This window comes from Calonectris borealis, chromosome 3 (genome assembly GCF_964195595.1).
Source record: "Calonectris borealis chromosome 3, bCalBor7.hap1.2, whole genome shotgun sequence".
Classification (NCBI taxonomy): domain Eukaryota; kingdom Metazoa; phylum Chordata; class Aves; order Procellariiformes; family Procellariidae; genus Calonectris; species Calonectris borealis.
This window is the reverse complement of record NC_134314.1, coordinates 105,885,162-105,904,449: the sequence shown is the minus strand read 5'-3', so window position 1 is coordinate 105,904,449 and position 19,288 is coordinate 105,885,162. Positions and strand designations below refer to the sequence as shown.

Here is a 19,288-nt window from a genome sequence, read left to right as displayed (position 1 = left end):
TTAAATATCTCTGCAAATCAGAGTCTTATTTTTGTAATTTCTTGCACATGTGCTGTGCGCTGATGGATGCCCTATTCACTCTGTCCTCTACAGGGAGCTGGCAGTCTGCAGAAATCTAAGAATCTGGAGGATCAAAGCCTTTGGTACTTAATACATTTGCATATCTTCTTGAGACCAGTACAATGTGTTAAAAGTGTTACTTCATCTTTCCCCTACTTTAATACGATATTCTCTCAACTACAAAACCATTGTAGTTAATACTGCTTTTCCAATGGTAGAAAAGTATCTGTCTTGAGATATTACCTCATACTTTGATTCCAATATTTTCTCCACCTTTAGTCCGTAAGAAAATATGCTACCCTGCAAAGTATTATGATAGGTTACAAAAAGTACCTCTTGTCTGCAGAGAGAATGACACATTTTTCTGCACCCGTGTTCTTCAAACTAAGAAGGGCCTCTGTCAAAGCCAGCTTTCTGGGACTTCATTTCCAGGAACAATTTTCTAAAGTGATAAACACTATGGGGAAATCTGTGCTAACTGTTAAAAAACCTACAAGTGAGTTATTTGCAGTACTGTCATGTTAACTTCCACCTCAATAAGACCAAAGAAATCTCAGGAGGGGACTCTGCTAATAGCTTCTTACTGACCGCCTTGCATCAGGCCCTTCTGGTGAATGGTGGCCCAGTGGTGAATATGGCAAATGAGGTGTGAAAGCACAGATTATTTTTTTTTTAAGACTACGGTTCTGACTCGTCAGGGAAAATAGAAAAAAAAGAGAGAAATGAGTTATACAATACATATATTTTTCCCCTAGAATTCTCTGCCTCAGACCTTCCATCATGGAAACCCAAGCATGACCTGGAATATTAATTGTGTCAGGTCAAGCATACTGGCAAATGTACCATTTGTTACCCAGTCATCCTTAGCATTACATTAATATTTTGCATCATTTTGCATTTCTAACACACTATCATTTAGTTTCCTCCCAATCATTTTCTTATCTTTATAATTAATGGTGGCATATAAAGAAAGAAAAAAAAACATAAGAAAACAAATATTAATTTAATGAACATTAGCAAAGAAAAGATTTGTTGGGGTTTTTTTTATATTCTGTACTGCTTTCACCTCTAATACTATATTTAATGTATGCTGTAGAATGTCCATTTTCATCTTTTCCTGTTTATCATTTCTATACGGAGAGAAGACTTAACTGGTTTTTCCCAGAATACAAAAAAGAAATTATTAAGGAGCTTGCCTTGAAAGCTAAACTATGAAGGAAGGGAGCAGCAAAAGAAATAGAAAGAAGGAAGCAAGAAAGGAAAGCAAAAGGTGCAGGTAGAAAGGGAAAGACAAGGCTGTGTTGATTATGCTGGATAGTTCCTCAGAAAAGACTGGTGATCCCAAGTGGTATAATAAAACATGAACAGTTTTAGATGTTGCAATTTTTATTTATGAATGAATGACTTCTTATTCTTCTTTCTTATTTCGTGACTGAGCTTTTAAAGTCTACATATAAAATTCCAAACAAAATATGCCCTAATAGATACAGTGTAGCTACTGCACTGCAAATAATTACACACATGCAAAATTAAAAATCGATGAAGTTGAGCTGAAGATAAAATATAAGCATGAAGTCAAAAGAAAGTGTATCCTTATATCTTTAAAATATTTTTTACTGTAATTTAACTATACTGTAATAAAGGTATGATCTGTTTTAATTACTTTTCCATATCAACTCTGAAAGTCTGAAATAATCAACAACTATCGTGAATATAAATGTTTCTTTTAACAGTCATTTAATCTTGAAAAAAACAGCTTTGAGGGAGGAAGCCTTTGCAAGTGGTTGTCACAGTAAGAACCTAAATAAAGTCCTACTTTGTCACTTTGGTCTTTTAATAAGGAGTTAAATGAGAAGGAAAAGACTTCAACAAAATAGGGACTTAACTTGAAAATCCTTTTTTGCTCCATTGTAATTTGTAAAAAAACTAAGCAAGTTAGGAGGAGAGGTAAGAGATCTTTAAAAGCCATAAAAGTAAAAGCATGAAGGAGAGCTGTGAATGAAATATTTGCTAGAGATGGGATTGCTGAATCAACACTGACCAGTGCACTTCATCATAATTATCAGGACATACTACTGCCAGGGGATTTATAAAAATCCCACTCAGCAAATAATTGCCCTGCTGTTAGGAGATAGTCGGAGTGTTAACACACTGTCACAGTCCAGCGTTTAGTAAGATATTCAACATTCAATTACTCTTGCTGAGAACTAAAAGGAAACATGATCATTTCTCAGCTACTGCAGTTATGCTTCCACATGAATTCCAGTGAATAATCTTGTTAATCCCCAGATATAGTTTCTCTAGGAGGTAAAAGAAATACCTTAAAACATTAATGATTCACAAGGAAAAAACGTGTTTGTATGATGCTGCAACCACGTCTGTAAAATAAAAGGAGTTTAAAACTTCTAAATAACTAGTTTATTACAGGCTGTCAGAATATTCCATATGTAGTGCAAATAAAAGGATAATACCTTTAATATGAAATCTACTGGGAAAAAAGCCATCTATAAAAATTCTGTAAATATTGTTCTAGCAACAAGTATAATAAAACTATGTCCTCAAATTTGAAACATCAAAATATTTAAGCCACATTAGAATGCATTCTACTAGGAATAATCTGTGATTTTTTAACTAATATGAACCTATTTTTACATTAACAATTAATAAATATAGTGTAAATTGTATTCAGATATTGGAAAAATACCATGGTGTGGTTCAACATTCCAATTTGAGATAAAATTTCCTTACCATGGCTAACAATAGGAAAAATGTCACCCAGCTTTATAAATGTAGGTTCAGTTTTCACTGAGCTAATGCTACTCCTTAATGCTACTCCTGATACTGTAATCCTTATAAAAATATACTCTCAGGAATTTCATCTAAATAAGAATTGGAGGACCTTGCCTGTTATTGTACCTAAAGTATTTTAGCTTTGTTTGAGATACTGCTTTTATGCAGAGACTGAAGAATTCATAAATGAGTGATGAATAGCGTGTATTCTTTCAAGTGGGATTAATTACCTGTCTTCTGCTTAATATATATTCTGTTTAAACAGAGTAATAGAAGCATTAATTATTGCTATTCTGCCTTCAGATTTTAAAGCTTGGTTCAGTCCTTTTCATCTGTGAAATGTTTGCTTGATATCAAAATAATAGTGCAATCATGTTTTAAATGCACTTTTCTAAGTAAATCAGGCTGCAATTTTATGGACTATACGATGAGGTGTTAAGGAAACATTCAAGTCCAGTATCCTGGCCACAGACCATAAAATCAACCTCTGAACCTGCACAGGCACTAAGTTCAACTGCAGGCAACAAAACTCTAATTAAGTCTCCAAACAGGTACCAACTGCTTGGGTATTTAGGCAACAAGACAAAAGAGAAACAAATTCTTAGTTTAGTGCATGGATCATTGTGGCACAATATCCAAAACACAGCAGCCCAGAAAATGCAGAGGGATCCCAAAAATGTATCAACCTTTCATTGATTCTCTCTCTGACTGAGGCTTACTCTGTCAAATCTAATTCTTACGCAGGCTCTTGATGACTTGACTAGATCATGGATAATAACTTGAATGAGTGAGTGATGGCATGGGAAACAATACTCTTATGGTGAAGACACAAAACAGAGACAGAGCGTTCACGAGTTGTCTTACTGACTTCTCATTTGACTTCTAACCAATTTCAAAACAAGCAGAAAAATAGGTTTTAACTTGCTTAATAACTTTATTTTAAAAATAGGAATAGGAAATTCCATTACTGTTATCATTTTTTCTTTAAGAAGTGCTGGGGTGAGTATGGGATCATGTACAAATTCTAGGAATCTCTGAAAACCAACCTGTTTCTACAACCACCCTGTATAAATGGGCATTAAAGAGCTTAGTCTGAAGAATAATCTCTGAAAGTAATTTTATTCTGCCATGTCTCAATAACTGCATGTGAAAACACAGACACTATTTCCTTACTTCACAGTGTTATTTTGAGGCTAATATTATTTATGCTTGTGAGAAGTTTTCAGAGCCTTAAAACACTTATTTAAATGTGTGATATTATTTACATCTTTAACATTAAAATTTCATCCACTGTCATTTTCAAAATGGAAAAGATTAGCTTTGTAAGAAAAAATCAACTCGAAATTCACTCCTTTTCTCACTGGATTGAGAAAAATCCTTGTAATTATACCATTTAGTATCTTTGAATTTGTAACACCAGGAGTTACCTACAACAATATATCAGAAGACAGGAGAAGCTCTTCTTAACAGATAGAGATGGAAATCATACAGAAATTTCCTTTGTTAACAAAATAGTTACTAAATACAGAATTCATTCACTTCTCTAAAAATACATATTTGCAGCTAAACAATGTAACATTTCATTGCTTTTCATTGTTCCTTATGTCTGTTGCATTGTGCTTACATGTGAATCTTCTCTCACGGACATATATTCTGACAGATTTATTAAACAATTCGCTGTAGTAAACCTATAGGATTAGACAATGACTAAAAACTTGAAAAGTGGCAGTATGTTTAACAAAGCAGTCTTCAATGAGACCAATAAACAATGAGGTGAAGGTTTAATGAATGGTCACAGTATTGTAAACAGGAAAGAATAAAGAAGAAGGAACAGAGCCATGCGAGTCAGATTAGTAAAGGTATTCAGAAATGGGTAGAAGAGAGCGATGTAATAAGCAAAAATGAAAAGATGAAGATTTTATTAAAAGCTTGCTGAAATAGAAAGCAAAGAAAACATGCAAAATAAAGGTAAAGAAAACAATAGATGGGGAAAGATGCACAGTTTTCATCATGTCCATTGCAGGACAGACACAATTCCCAAATTAACAGTATATATTAGATACTGAACAAAAGCATTGAATATTGAATAAACTGTGCAAGTTAATGAAAGAACTTTACCATTATACTATTCACTTGCCTAAGAGCTGAAAAACAAAATAATTGGTATGTCCATCACTCATCTTGAAGTCTCATTAAAGCAAGGATACAATCAGCGCCACTTCTTAATCAACAGGAAGGTTTGCTGTTGAGAAATGTACGGCATTTTATCTTCATGACTTCTCCCATGCCATTCCTAACCTCCCTCTTCTCATGCACTTATCTCTTATTTAGCATGTACTGCTTCTGATATAATAGTTTCAAAAATTACCTGAGCAAAACTATACATCACCTCAAACTTGTATAAACACCAGATGGACTACTACACATCAACCAAATTTATCCCAGTAACAATCTGAGGAATGTCAGTGGAGTTCCACTCCGTGCAAGTGTGTGTGAACGTGGCTCTGTGTGTGAGCTATTTAGCTGATATTTGCACTACATTGTAATTTCCCTGCAATATAGATTCTTTTTTAAATGTGTGTACCACATCATACACAAAGCCAACATTCAATATATAACTCACTTTTACCAGTTTTCTGACCCTGCAGCAATCCAACCCTTTTGCCACCCCAGTTGACAGTAATACACAAAATTTGGTCATGTTTTTCTAAGATCTCAGCGTGTACACTTTTGATAGATCACACAGCTTGTCCTTTAAACTCCGCCATTAATCCTACCCACAGGAGTTGAGCAAGAAGTTTCTTGTCCAGAAAAAATCCACACAAATAGAGATTATGCAATTCAGATGCTGAAAAAGACAGTTTAAGTACAGGGACTTTATAGCTAGTGGATTTTTAAATGACTAATGCTAGATGCAGAAATGCTAAATGCTGTAATACATGGTAGATACAGAGATGCCACTATGCTATGATTACATATGCTTAGTATGAGTGACATGGCTAGTAACAAGTTATTTAGAAGAAGCTCTGAGAAATATTGCCATGTCTACATGGATATGCCTTTAAACAACTGAGCTTGCACAGGATCAATCACAAAACAGCACTCAAACTTTACATCCCATTGTGTGTCTTTCTAATGACAGGTGATTTTTCAGTGTAACTCTTTCTTTGCACAGTTATCCAGTTATCAAACCGAAATGATTTTATAATAAGCAGCCTTTAGGAAAAATAGAGTTTGCAATACTGATGCAGAACATGCTTAAAATTATTAAATTTGTTCTATTTTTAAGTTCATTCACTCACTATCTTTAAAAAATAGGATGCGAATATCTTGTTTTCTGGGAAGTGTGGCAAAGGGAGGAATTATTGATTTCTGTTGGAGGCACTTTCACTTACTACTTGTGCTAGAATGAGACTTATGAGAAGAGTGAATGGGAAGGAAGTACTTTTCACTGACACTGGGGAGAAATACATCCAAAATGGTGCATAGCCATCTAGGAGGTAGGGTATGGTGTCAGCAGATAGCACTTCCCCATCCTCTTCCCATTGCTCCCTAACCTATGGAGTTACCCTTTTCTGGGCATGAAGATCACCAAGCTTGCCGTCTTAGTTTTGGCTTTCATTGTACTTGCCCTCTCTAGGGAGACAACCACCCCTTCTTAGAGAAAAAGAAAGGCTGATTGAAAACGATATGAGCAAAATTGGAAAATCCTCGAAAGTTGTAAACTTTGTCACTAAATGATTTTGGCAGAGTGTGCACCAGATAGATTCTGGAAGTATATGTGGGCTTCTTGCATTTGCCCTCTTTTTACATCACCATGATACTGTATTGAGTAGCAGAATTACAGTCCTGAGTGTTCCCAGGATGAGTAATCCCAAAGGGAAAGAGCTGGACTCGAATTCTAAGAGAACGTCTTTGATTGTGTGTGCAAATCACTTAAAGGTCATCTTTGGAATTCAGCCCTAGTGGAACTAACCTTCTAGACATAAACATTTTTCTTTGCTCAGGTACAATGTCTTCCAGAATCACAAACAGCTCAGTTACTGGCTGCGTTCAGTTTACCTTACTTTGTCCTTCTTTTTGACAGAAACATTAAGCAACATTAACTGGGATTCCTTTCAGGTGAACTGAGATTGTGTGTATAGTGCCCCATGAGGCACAAGAGTTGAATGATTTTCCTACAGTGAATATCTGTGAATAGACTGATACGTCTGGCTTCCAATGTGGAAGTGAATACACGAAGAAGGCTTGCTGATCAAACATACCTGTCATAAGTACTGTAAGAAGGATTTAATGTAAATTGAGAATCCTTTGGAAATAATATTTTATAAAAACAGAACACTGTAGCATAAGGTGCTCTGTATATTAATGCTATTTAAATGTAGCTGCAAGCCTGCCTGAGAGCTAGGAAAGCTCACTCTCTCCTCTTTAATGTAAATGGGATTTTTTATGGTACAAGCTTTGGAAAGTACTCAGAAATATCTGACTTCTTGGCAGAGAAGTGATGAGTGGATATTAAACACCCATGGATAGGTGGGGATGTTCAGTGATCGGGGCACCTACATTAAAAAAAAAATTAACCATTTTAGTTCATCTTCAGGAAGTATTAGTACTTACAATGAATGATAATTTCATCCCCTGAATGTTTTAGATTCAGGATAATAAAATTACAACAGTAAAGGGGGAGGAAATAAAATGTAAAAGGTAAGAGCTAATTCATTCTTCATGCTAGCTAAGTCCTTGGCCTTTCCTGAACAGACACTGCCAATAGTAACAAATTATGTATAATCATTTTGTGATGTGGACTGTTCACTCGGGACTAAGCTCAAATGACCAAACTTGCAGCCTTGTCTCTTAAACTGTGGATCTGAAGATCAAAGGCCAGAGCTTTATCCACTGAGTCCTCACCTTTATAAGAATAAAACTGCCAGGTGTCCAGAGGCAGAGTGGATGTCAAACAGTGTCATTTTAGACCAATTGTTTTTCAAGTTCTTACAGGACAGCACATTAGGTTAGAAGCATATTAATCAGTTGTGTCTTCTGCATATTCATTAGCCTGCTCCAGGAAGGATTTTGTGGCTTTTTTTCTTTCTCATTTAGAACATTTACACCTGATGTAAGTGCAGTAACTTCAACAGAATTAACTCCTGATTTCCAGTAGTGTAAAAAGGGGACACACAGTGTAATGTTTATGAATTGCCATCTCTGTTGACAGGAAAAATGTAGTAAAAAAATACCTTAGCATTCAATAGAATTTGAATTTAAAATATTTGACTCTATGAACTGACAAACATGAAATAAGGATTGATACAATTGATAAAAGTGATATAATTTTGAGTTCTACAATAACCACAGAAAATCAAAATTAAACTGGTCTGAAAAACAAAAGCTCAAAATAACCCTGAGTCATGTTTCTGCTACCTTTATTCACAAAAACCCTAATGGAGAGTCCACAGAAGTTTGCTAAATGACTCCCGTTACCCTAAAGTGGAATTGCTTATGGTGCATGGGTATCACACAGAGAAAGAATGGAAAAACTCGGTTCTCATTGCTGAAACTAGAACTTTTCACTGTTACTCACTTGATGCTAACATTTTCTTCCTCCTCAGAGAACATTATTCTTATGGGGTTTTTTTAAATTCTTTTTAAATTAAAAAGTTATTGTCTCACATGTTTATGTCTCCCTGGAAAGGGTTATCTCAGTCAAGACTAGTTCCATTAAAAATACTTCCTTATTTTATAGCACCAGCTATGATATTCCTACAATTAATCCTTTCCAATGCATTAGTTCAATGGGAATAAATATGGGCAGATACCAGCCACATGTCTAAACACATTAGCCTTGACTCAACAGAGAGACGGTAACACACTCGAGCAGGCACTGAAAACTGAAGAAACTACTGCAATCCAAAAAGATAACTCCTGTCTTGTTACTCACAGTTACTAAAAGAAACATCATAGATTTTGTAACTTTTACAACAAAAAGGGCCTATTATTACACATGGGCTTTGTTCTTCTCTTGCTCTAAATTACCCAGGAGCTTATGAGCAGTATCTGTTCACAAACTGCCAAAGGATATCAGGAGAAATTGCCACCCTACTACAGAGGGCTGGAAAGTGACAGACTGTGCTGTTGCTTGGAATGGAAGAGGCAATCCGCAGAACCTCACCAAATTGTGGAGAAAGAATAAGGCACTTTGCAGATGCATATGCTCCTGTGATGGAATACCAGAGACAGTATATGCTGTGAAATGAGCATGCTGCAAAACAATACTGCAAGGAGAATGAGTGAACTTGGTCTTTCAAGGAAGCACAATTTGAGAGCTAGTTAGTGTTGTGGGCCTAGAGGTCTTATCACACTCTCTCTGTTTAGGTTATTTCTTCTCCGAGTATGAAGAGAGGCAGGAATTGGAGGAACACAGAGGCAAAAAGTGAACACCTTAATAATCCAAAAGTGGAAAGCTCTACCACAAAATACTACAAGTCCTTCAAGTAACAATTGCTGGAAACTGGGAGAGTATTCTTGGCATGTCATTACATTGCCCCATTGCCTCATTTTATTGCTCTTCCCTAGGCACACGCTGTTGGCCACTGTCAAATACAGGATGCTGGGCCAGAGGAACCTTCAGTATGACTCAGTTAGATCTTCTAATTGATCAGGGCCCAACAGAAAGAAGATTCTGTACATAAATCAAGAGTAGGCGTACACATACAACTGCATGATTAATTTTTCTCAAGGTCTCAATAGTTAAAGCATTCAGATAGATAGAACAGAAGAACCCACAGAACAGAGGACCAGTATTAGCTCATCTAATCTCAGCATGATTTATCACAGAGCAGGAAGTCCAGGTTTGGAAGAGAGGCTGGAACTCGGTCCATGAGCCAGAGCAATGATAAGCTTAAGTGATGCATGTATAACATCACATTTTCAATAACGTCAAAATATGTTCTGTAATTGTATGACAAACCTTTCGCAGACATTATATCACAAAGAACTTTGGCTTACTGGACTAGTTTTACATTCATTTTCTCTGACAAAAGGTAAATGTGGTTTATCTGTTTAGAAACAGAGGAAAGTTGGAGAAAAGAGAATTAAAATTCTCTTTTACCTCACCCAGAACTGTTGGCTATATGGGGAAAAACTATACAGTAAAGGGAAAAGGTCTGTTGCTCTGCTGATTCTCCAATCCTTTTCTCAGTGACAGGAGAAACTGTAATAGCAAAAGGCTTTTTCAGCTGTGGCACTCTGAAGACTGTTTCCATAGGAATCTTTTCATGGTCTCAGATGACTTTACAAGACACACACCAGCCCGCTCTTTCCACCATTTCTCCTGCTCTGGCTCCTTTCAGTTACCACTGCTTTCTGCTCAATACCACACCATGGAACTGCAACAGCAGTGCTAGCAGCAGCTGACAAACTTGCTCCCACTCACAGACTCACCCCAGCATTGCTGCTTGCTCTGTCAGCAGATACTTAAACAATACAGGTCTGCATTCTAGCTTGATACTGGATCTTTGGATTTAGTCCATTATATTCCTAATTCTAATTATCATTGTAAGACAAAGACCACCTACAAAATTTCTTGGAAGGTTGGGAATACCAATGACAGGAACCATGCAACCACATGTTCCAACCACAAGCCCATGTGGGCTCTTCATATCCACTTCCACAAAGTGCCATCAATGTATTCAGCGAATCCATCTTTCATTGACTTTAAAGGCAGTTTGTCAGCACTTTGCAAAGGATGGCCCTTTCTACGAATGTCAGCCTTGTGAATATGACAAAGAGCAGAAGAACCTATTCAATTATAGTGAATTTTGTTAATACAGAAAGGGGACTACAGGGATATAGAAGGATAATCTACATAGGTAAACATGTTTATAATAGAAAACCACATTTAATAAGTAGTTAATTTATAAATGGCAACTAAAAAAAAAGAATCATTACCACTGTAGTGGAAATAGCATACTGTGATTATGGACTAACAAGAAAAAACTTAATTATTATAAGTTTCATGTCTCAATAAGAAATTACAATGCAGTTCATGATCAAACAGATAAAAACAATGAAAAAAATATATCTGCACTGTTATTTCTATTGTGTTACCAAGAAGAAATGACAAGAAATATTCTTAACACGGGCAAAGGCTTGTTAGATACATACTGCAATTTTTATCATGTTCATCATGAAGTCAGAATTTATCAGACTGTTAAGGTAAAAATAGGCAAGGAAAACACTACTATATATATATAAATTTGAAAATCTGAAATATAGAGAATCTTATTTTTAAAATGGAAATCAGTTTGGAAGCCCTACGGTTGCCACCTCACAGATTTATTTCTTGCTGTATTTTACACTAGAATCTCTTGCAACAAGCAACCAGTAGGTGGAGCAGACAACATAACACGTGATAAGAAGGGCATGGACTTGACTGTTGAGGTTTTTTTCATAATTATGGGAATCATGTAGGAGAAATTTCCTTCAAACAAAAGAAGCTCATGTCTGTAAGATGTCACTTGACTAGTTATTGATACTACTGGCATATGTAGCATGTTGATTAAAAGCTCAATATTTCATAACCATGAAGTTTTAGAGTTCATGCTTTATTTCTCCAGACATTGTTTGGCAACTAACTTAATTTAAATTAAATCAAAATTTACTTTCTTTTTTCCAAGCCCACTATTATGCCTACAAATAGGGTTATATTTGTGTTGCATGGATGTTACCGGTACTACAGAAAAAAAAAATATGTCGCTGTTTTTCAGTAAAGGAAAAAGCTGTGTTTTCAAGTTGGCAGGATGCATAACATGGTACTTTCACAGAAAGACAGTCAATAATTATATTTTTAATATAAATTATTAATATATATTATTAATAAGAGCAAATTAACATTACTACTGTTAGTAATTATTGATTATGTAAATATCCTAACTTATTTAGCTTTCTTGTCTTTAAACTTCTTTGCTAAAATACTAACATTCTTTTATTCAAATTAACTGCTTAGTTCTTATGTGGATTAAAATGTTTGTGTAAATGCAATGTATTTCTACAAGTAGCAATGGGAAATAGTCATATTTGGGTATGTTTCTATGGCAAAATACACTCAGTCAGCTGTTTGCAAAAAATATAGGAAAATTGTAAAGTATAGTATAATACCATACATTTTTTATCATCTAGTGATTTCCCTGAATGTCAGTTTCATAGCAATGGTATTCAAGACACACACCTCCCCCCCAAAAAGGTGCGGAACTGCAGACAAATCAACTTAAATGTAGGTATGCCTATATAATATTTTATAGGCAGATCAAACTCCTTGTTCCTGAGTTTAAAGCATGCACACACTTATTCTGCCCATATTTTGAGCTGACCAGAAGCTGTGTAACTGCATTAATTCTTGAGCTAATATACCGTGGCTCTCAACAGGGCTAATTAGTTTGGGTTCAGCCCTGTGTTATAGCTCCAGATTGGCTTGGAAAGTAATCAAAGCAAGTCCACATCTGTCTATATAAGACTATGTGTATATACCTGGTACCAGTAACAACAAATAATGCGTACTAATTCAGATTTTGATATCCATTTCTTCCTCTTTTTTTTTTCTTTATAAAGGTAACAGTTTATGGAAGAAATAAATGCTTGAATAGTAAGTTAATTCATGAAAAAGACAAAACATGTTGACTTCATCATAGGCTATGCTATTATATACATACTAGACACCCCTGTACATTCATAACACTAGCATTCTTAAGTTTTACTCTTTGAAATGTACAATAATGCTAGCAATTAGGAATGGGCACAACCTTATATATATATAAAATCTATGGAATAAGAAGAACAAATTCTGCAATCAATAAAGGATTCATAGGCTCTAAGTCCAGAAAGGATCACTGTATGATCTGCTACATTGTGCAATGCTACGATGTTTGATCATCTCCCTGTTTAACCTGTAACACACTTCTGAGATGGGTTTCTGGGCTTCAGCTTGTAGGGAGTGGAAAATGGAACTTTACATGCCTTTCTTTACTAAAATTGAGGAGCAACAACTCCCTGATTCCTTTTGGTCAATAAGTAAAAACTCTTTTCTCACCCTTTTTGCCTGTAGTAAAACAAAAAGATTCAAAACTATAGGATATATTTGAAACAATTATTGCAAATACAGATTTTGTAATGCTGTCCATATAACCAGCCTGAACATCTGCAGCCTTGATGCATGAGGTGGCTCAGCTCCATCATTGCACCTCGTTATGCATGGCAGGAAGGGGAGGAGATTGTAGCAAACTTTAGCAGATCATCTCTACAACTCATTGAGCTTTAGTTAACACATGACTCTACAATAAGCCCAGCTCATCAACCTCCTCTTTTCATTTGCTATGCCCCTGGCTTACAAATTATATTTTTTCCTTAACTCACTCGAAAGCGTTGACTTTTGCTGCCTAGTTCTACTGAGACATGAATGGACCTTGCTCAGTAATCCAATTAACTATCCTTTGAAGACAGCAGGACGCAGCTGTAGTCAGGTCAAAAGACCAGGCATATAGAGAGTAAAATGTCAGAGATAGAGCATCAAACCAGTAAATTCTGCACTGAAATAATTTGCCCTGTATCTTAGCAAGATATCAAATTCTGTAACTATGTGCAATTGTGGAATACAGACTTCGATTGCAGTAAGTAGTTTACTTCACATATATGTTTGCTGGTTTTCAGGTTGTCTGTAGGTGTTGCATTGATTTACATCCATTCATGTTTCGAAATACTACCTGCAAAAGAAGATGTTTCTTGGAGCACCGTTCTGTGATAAAGGAAAAATTCTGTGAGCTCTGAGTCTCAGTATTCACAAACCATCTCAGCAAGCAAAATGAGGCATGTTTTTGTTCTGCAAAACACTGCTAGCTAGATTCTAATTCTGTAAAATCAGAAACCCAAGTTCATCAGAACACAATAGTTACTGCTGCCCTCTACTAGCAGTCCTCCAGGTGGATGGCTGAAATAAGGCACTACCTGCCGTTCCTTAAAAATGTGTTACAGTTTGCTAAGCCAGTATCATCAGAAGTGAACGAAGTTTACTAAAATCTTTTTTGACCACAAGTCACTCAATCTCTCTAACCAGACAATTTTTGTACTCCAGGTACACATATTAATGTTTATGCATTTGTTTACATAAATTGTTCTGTTCAAAACAAGAATTCCCAATTTTGTACAGTTTAAAACAATATAAAAACACTATGCAGATTATTCTTAATATTCTAGATCTACATCTGGACAAATCAATTATTGTGAGCTAATTTCAGTTATTAATTAGCTCCCCTGCCTAAAGCCACTCAGAAAACTTTTAATGCCACTTTTTACTAATATTTTACTATGCTTTTTTTTTGCAAATAAAATTACTTAAATTTGATTTACAAATTGAGTTTTCATAACTGATATCCAGTTAATTAAACTATATTTCTATTTATTGGATAGATCACAAATGATTCCCAAACAGAGGGAAAGATTAAATATTCTGTCACTAAGTGTCATGGTATTTTTCCTGCATTCTTTAGGATTAATAGTTCTTACATATTATAATTAACAACCTATGAAAAGCAAGCACTTAGTTCATACTAGCATACCCTGATTGCATGTTAATTCCTTATTCATATGAAGAACAACCAGTCACCAAACATTTATGGACACAAAATATTTTTTTTTTACAGGAGTTCACAAAAGGGGAGTAAAAAAAGGCAAATCCACAAGCTTTAGCAATCATATGAATTTTGTATAAGATATATGTACTGCCATATTCGCCTGTCTGTAAAGCAGTTTACATAAGAACGCTTGAAAAAGTATACCACTTTTATCAATACAAAACAAATTAATCAGTAAATATTAAACCAGAGGCTTTTCTATGTGAAAACAATCATGCTAAATAAGCTGATTCAGGCAGTTCTGCGAAAAGCTTTAGCTGAAAACCTGCATTTACAATCTACCCTAAAAACAAGCAGAACACAGCACCAATCCAAGCATTAGCTCAATTAAAAAAAGGAAAAAAAATGAAATCCCTTCTCAGCTTAATAACTTGTTAGTTCTTGACAAGTGCAACAACACAACAATAAGCCAGTCAAAATGAGTTTTTAAAGTGAGGTTATGCCCTTCGTGTTGTGTTATCACAGTGGCAGAGCAAACTGCTGACTTTGACTCTTTCTGCTAGCAGTGCTGATGCTGCCTCTATGAAGCTGCTGTCACAGAATAGTCATGGTACCTGCTCTTGCCTATAGAAAAGCACTAAATTGAACTCGAAGTAGTGTCTTTGTGATATCTTTTCAACAAGTCATGTCCCATTCAGCCTGCTAGTTTATCTCTGTCAGGCTGGGGGCCCAAGTGGTTTGCATGAGCTGTCAGGGACAGGTATACCAACCTGCTCAGTGCTAAGGAGGTAATGCATCTTTCGGGCTTGGTATTTCTTTTCCTTTTCTTTCTTTTCTAGGTCTTTCCTTTTCTCTTCATTTTCCTTCATTTCTGTGTACTCTTGGAGTTCTTTCCTGTAATAAAATAAGTCTGCTAATTATATCACAACAATAAAGATGTGTTAATGTTTTATTTTACTTTAACCCTTTTATAGCTTCACACTGTTCTGCTATTATGTATTAGCAGTATACTGACACCACTGGAATGCAAAATTACAGTTCATTCAGTTGCACAGCAGCAAGATTCTACATGGATATAACTGTGAAGAAATAGGACTAAAATGATAAAAACTATGAACAGTATATTAGTTCATATTGCTTACTCTTTTGAAGAATATGTCAACCTACATATTTTTATAGCTCGATAAAATAGCATTCATAGATGTTCTTTTTTGTCTTTAAGAGTCATTTTAGTTTGAATTTCTCTAAGGAGAAGTTTTTATAATTTAGTGGTTTTCCTTCAAATGGTTTCAAAGTGAAAGGTGTTCACTTATGTTTCAGCTACTGCCTTGCAACACCTCTTTCTGATCTGCAAACAGGGGAGACCTTATGGAATGAGAGAGGATTATAGACACCGGGTAAGAGTTGACATTCACTCCTAGACCCCTTAGCCTTTTGTAAGGTTGAGAATGTAGGCATAGTGAAGAACTGGATGTAAACCTTTTATGCGTGCAATGTCCTTATGAGGAGTTTCCATAGTATTAGGCTTCTTGCATAGGTCACTTTCCACTCTGGTCTGATAGCAATGGTATAGACCACCACAGGAAACAAGAACGTAACTGCCTCATGAGCCACTGCATGACAGAAGTTTGCAAACACATAGTGTCATCTAAATGCTTGGGTCTGTGTATTCAATAGGTCATAGAAAATTCTTTCATCATAAAAGAAACAAGGAACTGTACCCAATACCAGCTCTCGAAGAATGGAAAAATCACATTATTTTAACTGAATGGTTAGAGGAAAACTTTAACAGAAAATGGGCATAGATTTCCACCTTAATGGCTTTTTTTCATAGAGCCAGGCTTGCCCTAAATTATGCAAACAGTGGAGTGAATTAATGTTCTATAAGAAACAAAATTCCGTGCTATTGTGCACAGTGCTCCTGTATGGAATTTTTTGACCCAGTTAAAAAAGGTTAGTTTGATTAACATTTCTTATTTTTGTTATTAAAAAATGGCTAGTTCAAATTAACCTGTGTGCCAAAGACACCAAGCATACTCAGTCAAGCATATAGATTGTTTAAAAGTTAATTAAGTGAGTAAATTCTAGTCTTCTTTTTTTTTAAGCACGTGTGTATATGATAAAAGAAAAAGCAAAGAAAAATATACTATTCACATATCTGGGTAATTCAAATATTCCAGCAAAACAGATTATTTAGAGAGATCCACATTAACAGTCTCAGTTGTTTCAATGAGTAACAAATAAGACATGCCAGGACAAGGGTCAAATCCTATCAAAATATGCACATGAATAAGTTTGCTGAGATGAATAATCCCATGGGAAAGTCATATTGCTCCTGAAAGTGTTTTTAAGATTCTGACTCAGACTTGTTCTTAATATTTTAATTATCATAATGTTAAATTAGTTCATCAAAATATGCGAAAGAGCAATAATTGCTTTATAAATATGAGCACTATGAAATCACATTCTTAAATGTGGCAATGTAAAATTTTTATTTGTTTCATGCTATCTTTCAAATTTTTATCAACTAAAATAAGTAAAATATTAAGTAATTAAACATGTTTTATTTCAAATGTAAAAGAAAAAAATAGAATGAAAAGGAAATAAATTAAAGATCGGAAAGATGTATAGGTCTGTTTCAATCTCCGGAAATATTTTTTGTTGCAGTTTACTGTTAAAGGCTGCTAATACAATATTTCATACAAGGTTACTTATGAAGCACACTGACGTTTAAAAATCACCATGCTATGCTTTTGCAGCAGTGTAATTTTTTTCCAACATAAGATTAAATTGCAAAATAAATGAATTACTTAGAGTGGCATGGCCCCCATTTTGCCACCCTTCTCTTTAAAATTGCTTATTAATATGAAGAAAGAAGTTGGAAAATAGCCTGTTTTACTTTACGTATAGCGTTTTGGGGCCTCAAAGCCTGTAGAGCTGGACTAGCTGCACATTTTAGATTGTGTTGGCAAGCAGGGATGGTGACCTTTCTGACCTGCATCTCAAGGCTATTATTAATCGCTAAGTAACCTGGTAAAGCCAAACAAATTTGTTTCCATTGAAAGGATCTCTATCTGTGTCTGAGAATTTGTGCTGTACCAAACAAACCTCATTAACTGTGTCCATTTTTGACAAAGAACTAGGAGTTGGAGAGATTGGCGACCTTTCTTTGTCCTTAAGGTAAAGATTTCAGAGTCACTGCATGTAGGTACATACACATTTTTACTTGGAAACTCTTTGTTCTATATCAATCAATCATAAACGAATAAATAGACAATGCATAGTATCAACTTTATTCTTTTATTTTATGCCACTTTACCTTCAATATCAGAGTGTATGATCCATGTTTTACAGATTTAATATTATTTCTTGTTCCTTTTTGATGACAGAGTCCTCTATTCAGCTTTAGTACTGCTATCTATAACTGATGAAATGTCTATCAACATATTACTACAGTTTATTCACTTTCTTACATACTCATGTACTTCTTCCCAACAGTGGATATGGAAGCTTTATTATTTAGAACACAACTGGTGAAGAAAACCCACAAATAATGATAAAAATATAAATTTGTATTACAGATGTAATGATAATGGGATGCAAAATGTTTCCCATTGTCATCAATCTGAATTTACCAAATTACTTTGAATGAATGATTAATAATCATTATTTGCTGAAATTAAATGAAGTCTGAAATACTTGTTGAAGTTCAATGCAATTCATGACCTTTTTAGACAGTACTATCATCCAAATCATCACGATCCTTCCAGATTATCACACGTCCTCATTGATGTTATACGATAATCCATTTAAAATTTGAGGGTTTTTAAGCAATTACAAATATTTTTCAACATACTTTTGCAGCCTACACATTTTGTCAGTTGTGCTAAAATATTTCCATCATGCATTATACTGTTCTGTACAGTTTAGAAAACATGCAGACAATTCTGTCTTGGGGATAATAGCTCCCAAGATGATTCTCTCCTGAGAGGTAGTACAAAATATGGGGTATGTAGTAGTCCAAACATTGTTTGACTGGAAAGCATAGATGTTTTAGCATAAATATAGATTTATTCTAAAGCTATTTGAATCTGAAACTTTCATCTCGTTTACCATACTTTCAAGAATTTGAACAGGAGCAACAAAAGCAGAGAATCTAAAAGTAGTTGGATATGAATATACTGTTTCATACATCAGCAGATTAATACTAACACATTATGCACTGTGCAGGGGGTTTCATTGTTACCATACAGAAAAATGTGTATAAGCCTAAGTGATACTAAAGACATAACTTAGACTTCCAAATAGAGTTGGACTTCCAGATAGCTTACATGTAAATGTGTTTATTGAGAAGTTTCATGCTCGTGACCTTCTACATGTATGCCTTCCCAGAGAAAATAAATCCAAATTCCATTAAAGCCAATTGAAAATTCGTTGAAATTAAATGATCTTTGGATTAAATCCTTACACTTACTGGCAACCTTCTCTTTGTTCATACATATCTTAGGTTCATTGAGCAATAGTAAGCAATCTTTTCTTGGGACTATATGATTATATGAATACTAGCTATGATGCATGATACTGTGTGTACCAAATTTGCTTTAGGATGAACCTTTCATGGTTCAGCGTGAAGTGGGAGAATTGAAGATGGGCAAATTGTTTGACCTGCATTTTTAAAGCTTCACCAAATTTTTTGGGAGAAAAAGAGTTCTGTAACTGCAAAGCATGTTTTAGGTTAACTAATAATCTTGTTCTATTTTTATAAATGATCTGTCTGTTACATGCTTCATAGTTGGAATAGTGCTGCTTATTAAACT

The 19,288-nt window shown here is 35.0% G+C and overlaps 1 protein-coding gene across 1 annotated transcript in view; it reads right to left on the bottom strand.

The window, feature by feature from the left end:
* The window catches only part of SPATA17 (spermatogenesis associated 17), a 95,379-nt gene that overhangs the window by 40,305 nt on the left and 35,786 nt on the right, over window positions 1–19,288 (bottom strand). The window contains exon 6 of the mRNA XM_075147096.1: window positions 15,242–15,365. Coding sequence (XP_075003197.1) covers window positions 15,242–15,365 — 124 coding nt within the window. The remainder of the gene's footprint in view (window positions 1–15,241; window positions 15,366–19,288) is intronic.